Here is a 19106-nt window from a genome sequence, read left to right on the forward strand (position 1 = left end):
ATGAAAGACAGTCTACAGTCGTAGCTCTAATAACCTGGGGTCATTCCAATCATGCAGCTCAGCCACCGCAGAGCAACAGATAACGTTTCCGCCTGATAGAAATATCAGGTGCCGTTAACTTTCGTCCTGATCAAATGCCTGGTTTTATAAGATATAAATAAATGAGCTCTAACCCTGATACAGGTGTACAGGTTTCAGATATGTTCTAACGATCCACCCACCAGGTTGAACACAGTCTCCACGATGTCTCGGTTCGTCACATCGCCAGCCTCGATGAGTCCCTCCAGCACGGCAAACTTCATGCGGATGCCACGAATGGGCACGGTGGGCGTGATGCCCCCACCACCAGGGGGCGCGTTCTCCTCCGCCATACCAGGTGAGAGACACCTGTTCCTCTTGAAGGTGACTCAGGTTTCAACTAGCGCTTCGAGAGTGCAGAGGGGGGGGTTTGAACAGAAGCCTTAAACACCACTGTCCCTCCAATGCTGAGGGTCTGGAAACACAGGTGAGATTCCAGGTGAGATTCCAGGTGAAATTATAACTCACGCGCAGGCGCTCAGCACGTTCACAAAAATAGAGTCTATGAGGAAGTCTAGAAAAAAATTGCTACAACTTATTGCTAAAAAGTGTCAAAAAATGTAAGGAGAAAAAAAAGCAATATAATATTTTGGAAATTATTATGAAGGCTGGTTGTTAAGACAGACAGGAAACTGAGCTTCACCTCTTCTTCTGAGCAGGATAAGGAGCGCTCTCTCTCTCTCTCTCTCTCTCTCTCTCTCGCTCCTCTCTTCCTATCTCTATCAGCTAAAAGCGCTCCGAAACGGGACTAGAAATCCTCTGGGTCGCTGCTCCGGCTGCTGCCTGTGAGATCGCAGTTGTTCTCGGAGTTTTATTTCTCTTTTTTCGGAGCCCAGCTCTTCCTGAACCCGCTCAGCTCCGGCTCGCCGCCGCCATGACAGTGGGTGCTAGTGGGTGAGCGAGCGCATGCGCATGCGCAGTGCAGGTCTGAGCAGCGCTGTGCGGGGATCAGGTGTGCTGCAGGTACACAGCTCTGCTACTGCTCATGCTGCTCTGTGTGTTCAGCAAAACATGCTCGACTACAGCCTGGAGGACTTCTGAAATAAAAAAAATACTGCTTAAATCCTAAAGTAAAAGAGGTCAAGTCTAAAATCCTACTGCTATCCAGAAGAGAGAATTTTAGATATCGATTTTTATATTGATTTTTATCTTTTATATAAACCTGAACTCTTGCTTCTAGCTGGTTATGGAAATATTATTAGATGGGAAACAGGTATTCACTTCACTCACTTTTAATCATATGTAAAGATACAATTAAAGGAGCTATCGATTTGATGGAAGGGAAAAAAATATGATGCTACACAATTCTATGGGGTACTGATATTTCACTTTTATTTCAGACAGACAGCAAATTATACATTCACTTAAAGTGCTTTCTGACTTCTAACGCTAACGTATGGCCCTTTCACAAACAGGCCTTTGAAGTACAAAAAAAAAGAAAAACGAAAAAGATTAAATAAAACTAAACAATATTTTCTTGTTCTCCAGGAAGATGCAGCTCTACCTCTGCCATGATAATCTGTATTCTATGTAAGTCTCAGGCACGCCTCCGTCTCCATAGTGTTGTGATGCATCATATTCACGTAGCAGCAGTGGTACTGAGAGAATGCGCTTGAGAAACAGTTTACTGAGGAGAACTCATAAGCAGGAGGTGGATAGGATTAGTAAGGAGGAAGTGAGAGCAGAGATTAACAGGATGAAGAGTGGAAAGTCAATTGGCCCAGATGACATACCGGTAGAAGCATGAAGATGTTTAGGAGAGATGGCCGTGGATTTTATACCTAGATTGTTTAACAATGTTTTGGAAGGTGAGAGGAAGACTGAGGAATGGAGAAGGTGTGTACTGGTACCGATCTTTAATCATAAGGGAGATGTGCAGACCTGCAGTAACTACAGGGGAATTAAGTTGATCAGTCACACCATGAAGATATGGGAAAGAGTAGTGGAAGCCAGGCTAAGAGAAGAGGTGACCATCTGTGAGTAACAGTATGGTTTCATGCCGAGAAAGAGCACCACAAACGCATTATTTTTTTTAAAACTGTTGATGGAGAAGTATAAAGTATAAAGGTCAGAAGGAGTTGCATTGTGTTTTTGTGGATATGGAGGAGCGTTAGACAGTGTGCCGAGAGACGAGTTGTGGTATTTTATGGGGAAGTCTGGTGTGTCAGAGAAGTATGTGAGGGTGGTGCAGGACATGTATGAGGACAGTGTGACAGCAGTGAAGTGTGCAGTAGGGAAGACAGACTGGTTCAAGGTGGAGGTTGGATTGCATCAAGGATCGGCTCTGAGCTCTTTCCTCTTTGCTGTGCTGATGGACAGGTTGACGGACGAGGTCAGACAGGAGTCTCCATGGACTATGATGTTTGCGGATGATATTGTGATTGGAGGTGAGAGTAGGGAGCAGGTTGAGAAGAGGTGGAGGTACATGGTGGTGAGAAGGGGAATGAAAGTCAGTAGGAGTAAGACAGAGTACGTGTGTGTGAATGAGAGGGAGGGCAGTGGAGTGGTGCGGTTGCAGGAAGAAGAGGTGGAGAAGGTGGAGGAGTTCAGGTACCTGGGTGTCAACAGTGCATAGTAATGGAGAGTGTGTTAAAGAAGTGAAGTAAAGAGTGCAGGCAGGGTGGAGTGGGTGGAGAAGAGTGATAGCAGGAGTGATTTGTGATAGAAGAGTATCTGTGAGAGTGAAAGAGAAAGTTTATAGGACTGTGGTGAGACCTGTGATGATGTTTGGTTTAGAGACAGTGACATTGATTAAAAGACAGGAGGTGGAGCTGGAGGTAGCAGAGCTGAAGATGTTGAGATATTCATTGGGAGTGACGAGGATGGACAGGATTAGAAATGAGTTTATTAGAGGGACAGTGCATGTAGGATGTTTTGGAGGCAAGGTGAGGGAGGCGAGATTGAGAAGGTTTGGACATGTGCAGAGGAGGGACATGGGGTGTATCGGTAGAAGAATGTTGAGGATGGAGATCCCAGGAAGGAGGAAAAGAGGAAGACCAAGGAGAAGGTTATTGGATGTGGTAAGGTAAGACATGTAGGTAGTTAATCTGAAAGAGGCAGATGTAGGGGACAGGGTAGTATGGAGATAGACGATCCGCTGTGGCGACCCCTAACGGGCGCAGCCAAAAGAAGACGACGATATTAGTGCAATGAATTTATTTCACTTTTATTTGGCAGCTTTGCAGAGATAAATATGTTATAAAATATCTTGCAAAGAAAAAGTTCTTGACAAGGCAGAAACCTTGAGAGAAACCAAAGTCAAAAGGGAACCCATCCTCATTTAGGTGCCACCAAATGTCCATTTATTACAGTTCTGTCATTCTTAAGGTTATAACTGTACACTTGGTCCTTAATGCAGAACTGCTCATGAAATCTGTGGTCCTAAACCATTATAACAGACTTCTTCTTCTTTTTCTTTCGGCTGCTCCCATTAGGGGTCGCCACAGCGGATCATCCGTCTCCATACTACCCTGTCCTCTACATCTGCCTCTTTTACACCAACTACCTGCATGTCTTCCCTCACCACTTCCATGAACCTCCTCCTTGGTCTTCCTCTTTTCCTCCTTCCTGGTGGCTCCATCCTCAGCATTCTCCTACCGATATAATTCATGTCCCTCCTCTGCACATGTCCAAACCATCTCAATCTCGCCTCCCTCACCTTGTCACCAAAACGTCCAACATGCGCTGTCCCTCTAATAAACTCATTTCTAATCTTGTCCATCCTCGTCACTCCCAACGAAAACCTTAACATCTTCAGCTCTGCTACCTCCAGCTCCGCCTTATGCCTTTTACTCAATGCCACTGTCTCTAATCCATACAACATCGCAGGTCTCACCACAGTCCTATAAACTTTTCCTTTCATTCTTGCAGATACTCTACTATCACAAATCACTCCTGTCACTCTTCTCCACCCACTCCACCCTGCCTGCACTCTTTTCTTCACTTCCCTAAAACACTCTCCATTACTTTGCACTGTTGACCCCAGGTACCTGAACTCCTCCACCTTCTTCACCTCTTCTCCCTGTAACCGCACCACTCCACTGCCCTCCCTCTCATTTACGCACATATACTCTGTCTTACTCCTACTGACTTTCATTTCCCTCCTCTCCAGCGCGTACCTCCACCTCTCCAGGCTCTTCTCAACCTGCTCACTACTCTCACCACAAATCACAATATCATCCGCAAACATCATAGTCCAGGGAGACTCCTGTCTGACCTCGTCCGTCAACCTGTCCATTACCACTGCAAACAAGAAAGGGCTCAGGGCCGATCCTTGATCCTTGAATCCAAGGATCTCTCATTTTCTCTCATTTTCTCTCATTTTCTCTCATTTTCTCTCATTTTCCTCGTTCATCAGCTGCTCAAAATACTCCCTCCATCTTCTCAACACACTCTCCTCACTTGTCAACACATTTCCATCTCCATCCTTTATTGCTCTAACTTGCAACACATCCTTCCCAGCTCGATCTCTCTGCCTGGCCAATCGGTACAAATCCTTTTCTCCTTCCTTAGTGTTCAACCTCTCATACAGCTCCTCGTATGCCTTTTCCTTGGCTTTCGCCACATCCCTCTTTACCTGCTGCCGCATCTCCTTGTACTCCTGCCTACTTTTCTCATCACCCTGTCGATCCCACTTCTGTTTTGTTAACCTCTTTCCCCTTATGCTCCCCTGCACTTCCTCATTCCACCACCACGTCTCCTTGTCTTCCTTTCTATTTCCAGATGTCACACCAAGTACCTTTCTAGCTGCCTCCCTCATCACTCCTGCGGTAGTTTCCCAATCATTCAGCACCTCTTCACCACCACCCAACCTCTGTCTGACCTCTTCCCTGAACCTCACACTACAGTCTTCCTCCTTCAGTTTCCACCATCTTATTCTTCTTTCAGTCCTTACTCTCCTCCTCTTCTTCTTCACCTCCAAAACCATCCTACAGACCACCATCCGATGCTGTCTAGCTACACTGTCCCCCTCCAACACCTTACAGTCTCCAATCTCCTTCAGGTTGCATCTCCTACATAGAACATAGTCCACCTGTGTGCACCTTCCTCCACTCTTATACGTCACCCTATGATCCTCCTTCTTCTTAAAATAAGTGTTTACCACTGCCATTTCCATCCTTTTAGCAAAATCTACCACCATCTGCCCTTCCACATTTCTCTCCTTTAGGCCATACCTACACATAACCTTCTCATCACCTCTGTTCCCCTCACCTACATGTCCATTAAAGTCTGCCCCAATCACCAATCGTTCATTTCTAGGGACACCATCTACCACTTCATCTAATTCACTCCAGAATCTTTCCTTCTCCTCCATCTCACAGCCGACTTGTGGAGCATAGGCACTGATGACATTTATCATCATCCCTTCAACTTCCACCTTCACGATCATCACCCTATCAGAAACTCTCTTCACCTCCACTACACTCTTACTGTACTCTTCCTTCAGAATCACCCCTACACCATTTCTCTTTCCATCCACACCATGATAGAACAGTTTAAACCCACCTCCAATGTTTCTGGCCATACTCCCTTTCCACTTGGTCTCCTGAACACACAACATATCTACCTTTCTCCTCTCCATCATATCAGCTATCTCTCTCCCTTTACCAGTCATAGTGCCAACATTTAAAGTACCAACCCGAACCTCAACTCTCCTCCACTTTTCCTTTCCCTGTCGGCTGGGTTAAACCATTATAACAGACTGTTGATATTAATTACAGTTCAAATCCATCCTCATAGTTCTTGAGTTGTTTAGGAACTTCATGGATCTCAACTGTACAAAGTGGTCTCTAATTGAAGAGAACTCCACCCAGAGGTAGGGTATCAGGTTGTTCTTTTTGGGGTAATTTCCTGGTAAAATATTTTTGGGGAAATCCCATATACACAAGAAAAAAATGGTTTAGAATTCTATACACATTTGAGTAATCTGTATGAAGGATGTGTCCAGTTAAAGAAAGCAAAAAAGATTTCGAGTTTGTATATAAATATAAACATTTTGATTTGTGGAAGGAATTATTTTTTTTTTTTATATTCTGTAAAATCTTGTAGGTGAACGTGTATAGTTTTGCATGTTGTTGTATACAAGTTCTGCTGCTACATTGTAATTATATTTTTTTCATATACTCGGTGCAGAAATTCGTTTCTTAATTAACAAGTAAAAGATGGATGTTTTGTTGTTATCTTTTTATTAGGGACCAGCTGAGGATTATGATCTGTTACGATCAGTTATTACACTTTCTAATAGACACCTTATCATTGGTTGTTGTTCTTCTTCTAGCTGCTCCGTTTAGGGGCCACCATGGATCACCAACCTCACCGTTTGTAAAGGTGAAAAATGTCAGTTATTAATAATAGTGAATATGATCAGATCTTACTGTTATGGTCGGTTTTATCTAATACGATACAAAGCACTGATTGTGTTCATTTAAAAAAATGCTTAAATCAATGTGTGGTATTTTTTTAGTCCACTTTTTATCTGTAATGAGCTGAATCAGTTTGGCTAAATGATTGTTACTTAAACAGATAAACAAACAAGTAAATAAATTAATACTTTTGTTAAAATTAGTACTATTAACATGAATCTTTCAGTTATAATTGTTTTATTATAGCATATATTTAATAATTATTATTAGTAGTAACAGTAGTAATTTTTCAAATATTAATATAGTGTCTTACAAAAGTGAATGCACCCCTCACATTTCAGCAACCATTTTATTATTTGTTCTCAAGGGACAATACTTTAGAAATAACAATTGTATGTATTTTAGAGTAGTCAGTGTGCAGCTTATATATCAGTACAGAGTTACTGTCCTCCGAAAATAACTCAACATACAGTCATTATAGTCTAAATAACTGGCAACAAATGTGAGTACACCCTCATGTTAAAACTGTGTCCAAAGTGTGAATATTGTGTGTGAGCGCTGTTTTTATCCAGCACTGCTTTAATCCTCCTGGGTATGGAATTCACCAGAGCTGCACAGGTTGTTGCTGGGATCCTCTTCCTCTCTTCCATAATGACATCACGGAGCTGCTAAATGTTAGACACATGGTGCTTGAGGATGCCCCACAGGTGCTTAATAGAGTTCAGGTCTGGAGACATACTTGGCCACTCCATCAACTTCAACTTCAGCTTCCTCAGCAATGAGCATGAATGAAAAATTTTGCTTAAATGCAATGTTAAATCAATTGTTATATACTGTAAAAAATATTAAAATATATAGATATAAAAAACATTTAACATGATTTAAGACTTAACGTGGTCAGTGGTTGTGTATATTATTATTATTATTATTATTATTATTATTAATAATATTATTGTTGTTGTAGTTGAGACCAGCATGTTTGTAGAGGAAATTTGTGTGTGTGAGTGTGTGAGTGTGTGAGTGTGTGAGTGTGTGTGTGTGTGTGTGCGTGTGTGTGCGTGTGTGTGCGCATGCGTGCGTGTTTGTGTGTGTCTGTCTGTGTGTGTCTATGTGTGTAGTTTTTGCCTTCTTCTCCTCAAGTGTCCCATGACGAAGCATGTGCATGTCATCATACACTCTCTCAGTGAGAAACCTCAGAGGTGGTTACCATAGTAACAGCCCTTGAGAGCTCACAAACACAAATATGTTATTATGGATCTACAGCCCAACTTTCAGTACAGTTTTGTTAGCTTTTATTGGTTTATTTGAAACCGCAGAATAGGTTTTAAGCGCACATTACTTAATTTTTTTAATAAAAAGTTTTTACCATTAATGTTGATTACTGCAATTGTTGTATTAACAGCATTTATATTACAAAATTATATAAAATATTTTTATCTGGGTGAAGAAGTTGCTGAGAATAAATTCTGTAGTGTAAGTGTAAATAAAGTGTCGCTTTTGTTCACAATTGAGAGAAAATGTAATTAAGATTAGATTAGAGGGATTTAAATAAAAATCTGACTTTGCTTTTCAATTTATAATACACCAGAATATATAAATAATAAAACGAATGAGAAAGACATGGACAAATTTGCTGGTACCCCTAGAAAAGATCACACGATTACAATTATGTGATCAGCTATTTGGCTTATTTAAACAGAGAAAAGTCCCTCTGCTGTTTGGTATTATTGTGTACACTACACTGAACATAGACCAGAAAAAGCAAAGCAGAGAGTTGTCTAAAAAGGACAAAAGGAAAATAATAGACATGCATGTTAAAGGCAAAGTTTATAAAGCCCTCTCCAACAGCTTGGTATTTTTGTGACTGCAGTTGCAAATATAATTAACATGTTTGAGGTCAACCATGAAACAAAATGTAATTTTATTCCACAATGACGACCTCAAAATCTACCCTACCCTACGACCATTCACTGGGTGGCAAAACAACTCATTTTGCTCAAGATTACAATGATTTAAAATCCATATAAAATATAAATACTGTAAATTAATACTTAAGTACAGCAACAGGTATTGATATTAGAGTAGTAACTGGTATTTAACAGTAGTAACTGATACTTTCATTTCTCTGAAGCAGTTTTAATGTAGCTAAGCAGGTTTAAGTCTAACTAACACTTAGATGTTAGCTTAACATTTATAGCAGTTTTCTCATTCGCTGTCAGATTATCTTATCTTTAAGTGCTAGTCCACTTTGCTATGTATTTGTAATTTATGGTAAATATTACATGGGTACATGATGATAGACAAATGATCTTTTTATGCTAGCAGGCTTTCAGTTACCTAGAAGACGTTTGCTATCTAGCTAAGCTAACAGGTTTGCTTGCGGGTCTTATGTTTATCTTGATTTGTCTGCCAGTATTATCAAAGCTGTGAAATCTATATAATGGAAGACTTGTAGTCAGAGATGCAAAAGAACACACATCATTATCTCAAGTAAAAGTACAGATATTCTTGTTTTAAAAGACTCTGGTTAAAGTAAGTTATAGTTAAAGTAAAGAAGTTTGTACCTAAGTAAAAAGTAGCCATTACTACTAACTGTTTTAGTGTCATGCTGGTAACTGGACCTCCAAAATTAATATATTAATACAAAACAATTCCAAATTTTGTTATGTAATGAATGTATCCAGGCTGAACAGCCACCATATAGAACACAAGCAGAGAAAAGATGATGATCAGGAATGTCTCTGTTCTCAGTCATGTTTACATCACTGACTCCCTCTGTTTCAAATACGTAAATATACCACCATACCATAGGTTGAAAAGGCAGCGCAATGAAAAGAAATAGGTTAATGGGCGGAAAACAGAGCTCAATAAGAAGAAAAAATATAAACTAAACTAAAGTAACAAGCCTGGTTTAAAGAGTAAAGTGAAAGTAAAAAGTTGTCCCAAAAATAAATAGTGAAGTAAAGGATTGTATCAAATTAATCTACTTAAGTTCAGTAACATGTAACATAGTGTTTGTACAACAGGAAATCTGGGAAATGCTGTGTATCAAACTGGAGTCTTTTCTAGAGTGTTTTTTTTTCAAACACGCTCCTCAGATAGACCGGCTTCACCACCACTCTGACCCTGCTCTTGAATAAATAAATGAAGGAATAAATAATTTATTTCTGAATTAAATCATTCTTCTGAGCTCTATAACACCACAGCATCCGTATCAGCAGGTGACCCAGTGCTGAGCCATTGTTTAACGACAGACAACATGGCTTTTATAAAAATTTGATGGTCAAATAGAGGTGAAAGACTGGACCTTTTTTCATATATTTACACAGCTGATGAAGCTGGAAACATCTGAAAAACAAGCTATTTTTCCTGCCTCTGCTATATCCATCCTTTATTAGCTCAAATTTACTTCTAACTACAGTAACTGTGTTTTATTAAAAAATAAAAAAGTTTTTTTTTTTTAGTCTATCTATTACATAGGGGGTTTATTACTTTTTGGTGTGCATTTTAAAAAAAGTATTGGCAACCTATTACACTATCCTTCAGGGGCAGGGTCCAACACTGAGCAATACAACAATGTGACATGGTGTTTTATATATATATATATATATATATATATATATATATATATATATATATATATATATATATATATATATATATATATATATATATATATATATATATATATATATATACATCAGGTATAACGGTGCTGTTCTTGCTCTTGAGTTGGAGTTTTTAACACTTATATCACATGGCTGGGTTGGACAGCAGTCAACTAAACAAAAATATCCAACTAGCAGATAATGAATTGACCCACAAGGATAATTAAGACACACCGTGCATAAAAAAGTAAGAATGATTCGAATGCTTAATACAGTATTTGGCACCTTTGTGCCAGTACTTATGCATATCATAAGATGAACAGTTAGTAATTGTATGCCTATGAAGTGACTTTTATGGCACTTGAAAAATACAAAATATATAAATTCAACTTTTCAGTTAGCCCCTTGTATTAATAAATCATTTATAAATGCTCAGGCACCTTTTGTCTGTCATTTTGTTCTTTTGAATATGTTGCCTTTTATGGAGATTTGTGGGTGTGGCTTAATGTAAATCAGCTGAGTTGAATGTGAATGCGTTCACTAATTTACCTGGTATTTACAAGCATTATTCAACGCAGCCACGTGATCAACAGGGGTCAAATCTACAGTTCTGCTGGTCTACTTTCTACCTGCTTCAAAGGCATGTTCAGGTGCACAAGAGAACTGGAGAACATGACTTAGAAATCCTGGAGTAAAGAGTGAAATTAACATCAACTCTCAAATCCATATTCCTTAATCTAAAAAATCAGACCTTTTGACAGAACAGGTTCTCAGCAGTTCACAAGTCGATGCCCATAGCAGTAGTAACCGTATACTAATGACCTTAAGCTGTTTTGCTTTTAGCTTGATATAAAAAATGAAACAGCAGCACTTTTTTATTAATATAGAAAGACCTGCACACACCCACACACACACACACACACACACACACACACACACACACACAGACACACACTCCCAGACGAACCTGTTCAGTCACCGTTTCTTGTGTTTTTACATAAACAAATGTGTGGGTGGTGTGATGATATGGTCAACTACAGGGTGTGATGCAGCTGTTGCAAATTATCTGTGGTAATTTTACAGATAAATGTAATCTACAAGTTTGAAAGCATGATTAAATATAATTTCATATTAATAAAACAGTCAGATTAGTTCTTATATTTCTTCCAGTTAAAATGCCGTACTCATGGTTATAAGCTGAATTCTCTGTTCACCTGAATTATCATCTGAAACCGACTATGCAGTAAAATAGTGAATAAAATAGTATACATAATAACAAAGTTTGATTTAATTATATGTTTTGATTAAAATAACAAAAAATGCTTGTTATATGGGAGGTTGTAGATCCATGGTTAAGGATCTTGAGCAAGGCCCTTAACCCTCAGGGGTGCTGTATCTCCTACCCCAGCTTCATTACATTGTTGGGATATGTAAAGAAAGACTTTCACCATATTGTAACGTTCATGAGACAAATATACTGTAAAGCACCTTTATTTTGTCTAAAGTCAAAAATAATTGCTTCAATAAGAAAAAAAAACTGCAAACAAATAAATAAATAAATACATAAATATGACTTAATATAATTTAAATAGAAGAAAGAAACATCCAAACAAACCAACAATTTTTTTTTCTCAAATATGGAGAAAAATCGTTGAAAATACTTAACCCACAAATAAATGATTTTAATTCATGAATTAATTTAAAGTCACTTCCCAAAACACACCACTGGGGGGCGCCTCTCATGCAGGTCTCACGAGATCCCGCGAGATTTCCCGACGGTTTCTCGCTCTCGCTCTATTTCTCGCGAGAACACCTCATTTCCTCCTCTTTTACTCCCTGCGTTCCAACATGGCAGTCGGCAAGAATAAGAGGCTGACCAAAGGCGGCAAAAAAGGGGCCAAGAAGAAGATGTAAGTTGAAAAATTCACCCCTTGTGCGGTTTGAGACACTTTAATAAAGCAGTGGACGTGTTTTTGGAAAAAAAAGTGTACGGATGAGTTTGATAATTGGAGGATTGTGTTAGCCCGGCCCGGCTTCACCCCCAGTTCACGACTTAGCTGACTGAATAGCTAGCTAGCTGCGTTCTTAGTTATTTTAGTCGTTTTTGGAGATTATTGTTTTGTCTTTTGTGGTTGTTTAGGTGAAAAAAACTAATGAGTCAGTGGAAGTGAAACATTTAGCTGTAAATCGTGTTAGTATAATAATATAAATATAGTAACTGGGGCTCCTACAAACCTCATTGACATCATGGGCTTTACAATCACCTCCAGGCTCTGTTTAAGTTAAAACACTAATACATTAAGGAGTAAAAGTGCATCAGGGAGTGAATTGGAGCATTTTTAGGGCATATATAGATATATAGATGGATACTGGATGTAATTGGTGTCTAGTCTTTTAAATGAATGTTTTCTCTATTGCATTGCTTTTTATTTATTCATGTGAGTTTACTGACTTTTGAAGGCAGAACGGTATAAAAGTCTTTACCAGGAAAACCTGCATTATTTACCTTATTAGAGCTTCATGTGAATGTGTTCACTTTACAATTTTCTTTATAGAGCCTTCACTGTTTGAACTGTCAGACTGTTAGATTTTTGATGCTGTATGTTGTTTTAGTGCAATCACAGGAAAATCATCTATTGACTATTAAATTTTATAAGCTGTATATCAAGTAAACTGTTTGTTTTTCTTTTCCAGCGTTGATCCGTTCTCCAAGAAGGACTGGTACGATGTTAAAGCCCCGGCCATGTTCAACATCCGCAACCTGGGCAAGACTCTGGTCACCAGGACTCAGGGAACCAGTGAGTTGTACTGGAATTATTATTGTTGTGAGATTGAGTTTGTAAAGGCATCTTTGAGTCTCAAACCCACGTCCATAGTGGCCTTATTCAGACTGGATTATTTTATCAAATTTGGTGTCTAATATGGTTCCTTAACACGTTGCTTTCTCAATAGACTGCAGAAAGAGTGGGACTCTTATTTAATTTAAAGTAGATCAGGATTGCGTGTGGTCCAGGAAGTGTGTATCTGCACAGGGTCACTCACGTATGCCGTGTGAGTGAATCCGCAATCTTTTGTCTTTCCAACATGGGATGTGATCTGCATAGAAAATCATAGGTCAACTGAAAAACAAATGATTGCAAAGTTTGGTGAAAACTCCAAAGTATATAATTTCCTTGTAGAAGGACGACAGGAAAAGGGTGAACAGGTTCATCTGGATGGAAATAAAGGTGTAGAATCTGTAAAATAGGGTTAGTTTATTAGTATATTGACCATCAGTATATAACCCTGTCTGAACAGCTCCTGAAATGTGAGTTCAGAGTAAACGTTTGCTTTCAAGCACTGCATTACTGAACAGGAATAATTGTCCAAATTTGGGGAATGAAGACTGTGTTTTGGTCCCAGATAAAGAGAAGTGATTACTCCTGTTGAGATCTACTGACATTCCCACAAATGTACAATATCCTCCTTAAGGAGAGAACGCCTCTGGTTGTTGAGTGACGTGCCTGCCTTTGTTTTAGGGATCGCCTCTGATGGTCTGAAGGGTCGCGTGTTCGAGGTGAGCCTCGCTGACCTGCAGAACGATGAGGTCGCCTTCCGCAAGTTCAAACTCATCACAGAGGACGTCCAGGGCAAAAACTGCCTGACCAACTTCCACGGCATGGACCTGACCCGCGACAAGATGTGCTCCATGGTCAAGAAGTGGCAGGTAGGAGATAGGGGGTGAATATTTGGTGCTCATAACAGGCAAACATTGCTGCTATGGAAGCTCTAAAAATGAGTCATAGATTGATAAATCCCACCATTAGACAATAACTCGTACATATAAAATAAAAAGCAGAATGGGACCAGTGCATAGATAACAAGCTACCTTAAATCAACCTATATGTAAACCAAAGACAATTCCTCAACTCCCATTTTGAATCCATGTTCATATATACAAGGTGGCGTATTGGACACTCCAGACTTGCGCACGCTTTCCATGTCATCACGTTCAAACAAACACGACCATAAAACACACAACAGACTGCGATATAAAAAAAAAAAAAAAACGATGCTTATCTGCTCAAAGTACATATGTAGGAATCTTCCCAAGTGTATCACCAAAGAAGATGCTAGAATGCGCTAGTAAACGACGCAGTTTGCACGTGCGCAGTACAGGCACGTAAGCATTTTGATGTTTGTGTGGATCAGCAACTTTTGCGACATGATTAAAAAGGAAAGTGTGGCGCTTTTTAGACAAAACACCATTTTTCAAATGCATCTGGATTAGAGTAGACTGAGTCCAAATTGTCTGACCAATCGGATCAAGAAACCTCCAGCATTATACCAACAGCTGAATTGTAATAGCTATTGTGAATATCGTTTTAAAGAGCTATGCACACGTTCACAAACATTCAGATGTAAGCAAAGGTCTAAAATGTACTTCAGGACAAAATATTTGCTGCTGGTTTGTGATAAAAAAAAAAATAGAAAAGGAAATTTGAATATTTGTTTCTGTACAGACTATGATCGAGGCCCATGTGGACGTGAAGACCACCGATGGTTACCTGCTGCGCCTTTTCTGCGTGGGTTTCACCAAGAAACGCTCTAATCAGATCCGCAAGACGTCATACGCCCAACACCAGCAGGTCCGCCAGATCCGCAAGAAGATGATGGAGATCATGACCCGTGAGGTTCAGACCAATGATCTCAAGGAGGTGGTGAACAAACTGTAAGCACCCTATTTTTTTATAAAAAAATTTACGCTTCAATTAGGAATTGTCTTGTTTGGATTGTCTTCGCCATTGTAATGCATGTTTCATGAATGTGTCTGTCTGAATTCAGGATTTTACTGATTGTGTGTGTGTGTGTGAGACAGGATCCCTGACAGTGTGGGAAAGGACATTGAGAAAGCCTGCCAGTCCATCTATCCACTGCACGATGTCTACGTCAGGAAGGTCAAGATGCTCAAGAAGCCCAAGTTTGAGCGTGAGTTTGGGTTTTGAACTGTTGCCTTGTCCCAATTCACAAACTATGATTTCCACCAGTGTGGGTTCTGTAGTAAGATTTTCATGTACAATTCGGCTATGACTAAGTGCTTTAGCTAGATTTATATTAAAATTTTATTGGCACCCTTATCTATAGTGACTTATAATTCTCATCCATAAAACTGATTAGTCCAGTTTAAGGGCCTTGCTCAAGGTCCCATCAGTGGCAGCTTAGTGCAGTGGTATTTTTAAACTTGCGACCTTCTGATCAGAAGTCCAACATCTTTACCGCTGAGCTACCCCTTCCAAGCTTTGTGCATTACATTGTGCATTGTTTTAACTAACGTTGCCTTTGTGTTTCAGTGGGGAAGCTGATGGAGCTGCATGGTGAAGGTGGAAGCAGCAGCTCGGCTAAACCAGCGGAGGGCGAAACTGGGGCAAAGGTGGAGAGAGCGGACGGATATGAGCCCCCCGTCCAGGAGTCTGTGTAAAACTCATGCTCATAGACATGGCCAATAAAGTTTGAAAAATCAGATGGTGCGTTGCTTTGCTTTTTTTGGTGTGTGGGTGTGACTAAATAATTGTCTCAAAACCAATGTTTTTACACCTTTAAAATTATTACTATAAAGTCGCAAATTTGTCAAATGTAAGTTTAAGGTTTAAAGTCTTGCATTTTCTGTTCCAAGTCTTAAAAAAAATTAAGACCAGTTTAAAATTATGTCTACCTCTAATGCTGGTTGAAATGCTCTCGTGGCATTTTGGAGCTAATGGTCTTAGTGTCTGTGGTGTAGTTTTTTCGCTAGTCTAAATATAATCATGTATTGTGTTACAACTACAAATGAGCAGAGATGGGTACAGTACCAAAGTAGATTTTTCTGCTATCAGTACTTCACTGTTTTTCAGATTAATTTTTTTACATCTATACTTTCTACTTGCATATTTAAACCATGCTTGTTACTTTAGTTTTAATCTGTTTGGTGGCACGTGTATTTATTTTTTTTCCTCTAATTGTGCACCAACCAATTCCTTGTCATTGCTCGGCCTTATTTATTTTTGTTTGTAACACAGATGTAAAATGGGTTTTATTTTTTAAATGTGACGTTTAACACATTCATTTTAAAACTGACCATGAGTTAAATGTCACAGGTGTTCATGGCTTTTCTTCATGATTTCAATTCATTTTTATTTGTAGAGTGCTTTTAACAATGAACATTGTCTCAAAGCAGCTTTACACAGATAAGGTGACGAGATAAAGAACATTAATTTAAGTGTAAGTTTGCCCCTGATTTGCCAGCTGGTGGCGACTGGCAAGGATAAACTCTGAGATGGTATAAGGAAGAAACCATGAGAGGAACCAGACTCGAGTGAACATGTCCATCCCCATCTTTGTTGTGCCAATTGTCCATTTCTTCTTTTGGCTTCTTCAATTAGGGGGCACCACACCGAATCATCCGTCTCCATACCCCCTGTCCTCTACATCTGCCTCTTTCAACCCAACTACCTGCATGTCTTTCCTCACCACATCCATAAACCTCCTCCTTGGTCTTCCTCTTTTCCTCCTTCCTGGTGGCTCCATCCTCAGCATTCTCCTACGGATATACCCCATGTCTCTTCTCTGCACATGTTCAAACCATCTCTTCTCCCTCACCTTGTCTCAAAACGTCCCACATGCGCTGTCCCTCTCATAAATTAATTTCTAATCCTGTCCATCTTTGTCACTCCCAAAGAAAACCTGAACATCTTCAGCTCTGCTACCTCCAGCTCCTGTCTTTTATTCAAAGTCGCTGTCTCTAAACCATACAACAGGGGTGGCCAACCAGTCAGAGACCGAGAGCCACATTTTTTACTGTTACACCACAAAGAGCCACATCATACACATAGGTGCATATGAACATCACCCATCCCTTCCTCTTACACACACACACACATTTTATTGTAAATGTCACACACCAAAATAATGACAGAAATTGACTCCTACAGTTCTAAGACCACAGGACAGTCATTTTCAACAAGGAACATTGTGTGCACAGCCTCACACAAACAAACTCTCAGTTCTGCCAAGTCCACAAACAAAAATATAATGTACAATAGCGTTTTTCTTTTACTATGCATGTTACTTAGTGAGACTTTTGGCATCTTTGCCTTAAACAATCCCCTTCAAATCTGCCTCGTACTCCGTTGTTGCTACTCGAAGCAATTCTTTCACATGGGTGTCAGTCAGAACAGATCGATGCTTTGATTTTACGTGTTTCAGGGTAGAAAACACAGACTTTGTTTCTGGTTTTTTTATGTGCGTGTTCACTTCGCTTGAGTTCAATACGGTATTTTCGTCAAATGCGCATGTGCGTGAGATGAATATACCGCAGGGGTGGGCAATTAATTTTTACAAGGGGCTACATGAGAAACCTGAATTGTGTCAGAGGGCCAAACCAATGATAATATTTTGAAAATTCTTGTCCGAAACCAAAAACCAAAAATGAGGAAACCAAGGCCAAAACCGAAACACCGAAAGAAAAGATGGTCAATTATTAGAACCATTGCATTTATGGCTATGAGTGTGTACTAACCTCACTAAAATCAATGCATTGCAGTTCAAAGAATAAATCAATTTTATTTAATATTATAAATTATTGTTATTTATTTGTTATCAGTCATAGTATTGACAGACAGACAGCGGTCAATTATTATTAGCAACGGGTCTGTTAAACGAAAATAATTGACCGCCAAACGTTTGGAAGCCCATTCAAGTTAATGGAACGTTCTAGTCTACAGGATTAAGAAGAGCCGTGTAATAAATAATATTATAATCATTATTATTTTCGGGATCCACGGGGAATGTTTCAAAGATCAACCCGTCGATCCACTGGAGACCACTGATGTAAGGCAATGAAATATAATTTTTTGTTATGCTTTTTGCCTTGGCACCATCACTGGAAAACTTTCCTGCCACTACAGACGGAGTGCGCATGCTCGGATTGACTTTACTTTTCTCCATTCTCTTCTTATATTTAGAATGGCAATCGGGATGTTTGGATTTCAGGTTATAAATTAAACCCGACTTGGGGAAACTCTTTGCAGATACACCCCCTCTTAAAAATTTCAGCATTGCATGTTTTGCAAATCGCTATCCGCACACCGCAGACATGTTGCTCTTATCCAGATAACCATGTACTGGCTGCGTTTTTTAATGGGTCATTACAATTGTGTAATTGGTCGGACAGGGACGTACAAAGGGCTGGATGTTTCTCGCGGGCTGTAGTTTGCCCAGGTCTGATATACCGCAAAGTTTCCCAGTAGGGGCAAGCTCATTTAAGTCTTAAAATACCGTATTGAACTCAAGCGAAGCGAACACGCACATTAAAAAAAGTACAAACACAAACTTTAATATAAACGTAAGAGCCGCATTAAACCAGCCAAAGAGCCGCATGCGGCTCGCGAGCCGCGGGTTGGCCACCCCTGCCATACAACATCGCAGGTCTCACCACAGTCCTATAAACTTTCCCTTTCACTCTCGCAGATACCCTTCTATAACAAATCACTCTTGCTATCACTCTTCTCCACCCACTTCACCCTGCCTGTTAACCTGCATTGTTGACCCCAGATACCTGAACTCCTCCACCTCTTCTCCCTGCAACTGCACCCCTTCACTGCCCTCCCTCTCATTCACACACATGTACTCTGTCTTACTCCTACTGACTTTCATTCCCCTTCTCTCCAGCGCGTACTTCCACCTCTCCAGGCTCTTCTCAACCTGCTCCCTACTCTCACCACAAATAATATCCACAAACATCATAGTCCATGGAGACTCCTGTCTGACCTCGTCCGTCAACCTGTCCATCACCATTGCAAACAAAAAAGGGCTCAGAGCCTATCCTTTATTCGGTCTAACCTTCCCCTTAAACCAGTCTGTCGTTCCTACTGCACACTTCACTGCTGTCACACTGTCCTCATACATGTCCTGCACCACCCTCACATACTTCTCTGACACACCAGACTTCCTCATACAATACCACAACTTCTCTCTCAGCACCCTGTTGTACGCTTTCTTCTGACCTTCTCCATTCTTCTCTGTCAACATTCTCAAAGCAAAT

General features: G+C 39.9%; 3 protein-coding genes across 5 annotated transcripts in view; 1 reads left to right on the forward strand and 2 right to left on the reverse strand.

The window, feature by feature from the left end:
* Positions 1-1053, reverse strand: part of lrba (LPS-responsive vesicle trafficking, beach and anchor containing) — a 217505-nt gene extending 216452 nt beyond the window's left edge. Inside the window, exons 1-2 of one of the 2 annotated variants that reach the window (XM_083532443.1) lie at positions 722-1053; positions 222-493 (exon numbers count right to left, since the gene is read on the reverse strand). In XM_083532443.1, the coding sequence (XP_083388569.1) occupies positions 222-371 (150 nt within the window). In that variant the 5' untranslated portion in view covers positions 372-493; positions 722-1053. Of the gene's footprint in view, positions 1-221 lie in introns of both variants that reach the window. The other variant, XM_083532442.1, reaches the window with a different exon arrangement.
* A 2430-nt stretch (positions 1054-3483) lies between these two features.
* LOC310721180 (craniofacial development protein 2-like) overlaps positions 3484-19106 on the reverse strand; it is a 437392-nt gene continuing 421769 nt past the window's right edge. For both annotated transcript variants that reach the window (XM_083532577.1, XM_083532576.1), the window contains one exon: positions 3484-4307. The gene's annotated coding sequence lies outside the window, so the exon portion shown is untranslated. The remainder of the gene's footprint in view (positions 4308-19106) is intronic.
* On the forward strand, positions 11805-15548 carry rps3a (ribosomal protein S3A). Its single transcript, XM_083532595.1, has 6 exons — positions 11805-11958; positions 12743-12846; positions 13567-13754; positions 14551-14759; positions 14907-15016; positions 15379-15548. The coding sequence occupies exons 1-6, from the start codon at positions 11897-11899 to the stop codon at positions 15504-15506; spliced, it is 801 nt and encodes a 266-aa protein (XP_083388721.1). The 5' UTR covers positions 11805-11896; the 3' UTR covers positions 15507-15548.

Source organism: Silurus aristotelis (genome assembly GCF_946808225.1).
Source record: "Silurus aristotelis genome assembly, chromosome: 27".
NCBI lineage: Eukaryota > Metazoa > Chordata > Actinopteri > Siluriformes > Siluridae > Silurus > Silurus aristotelis.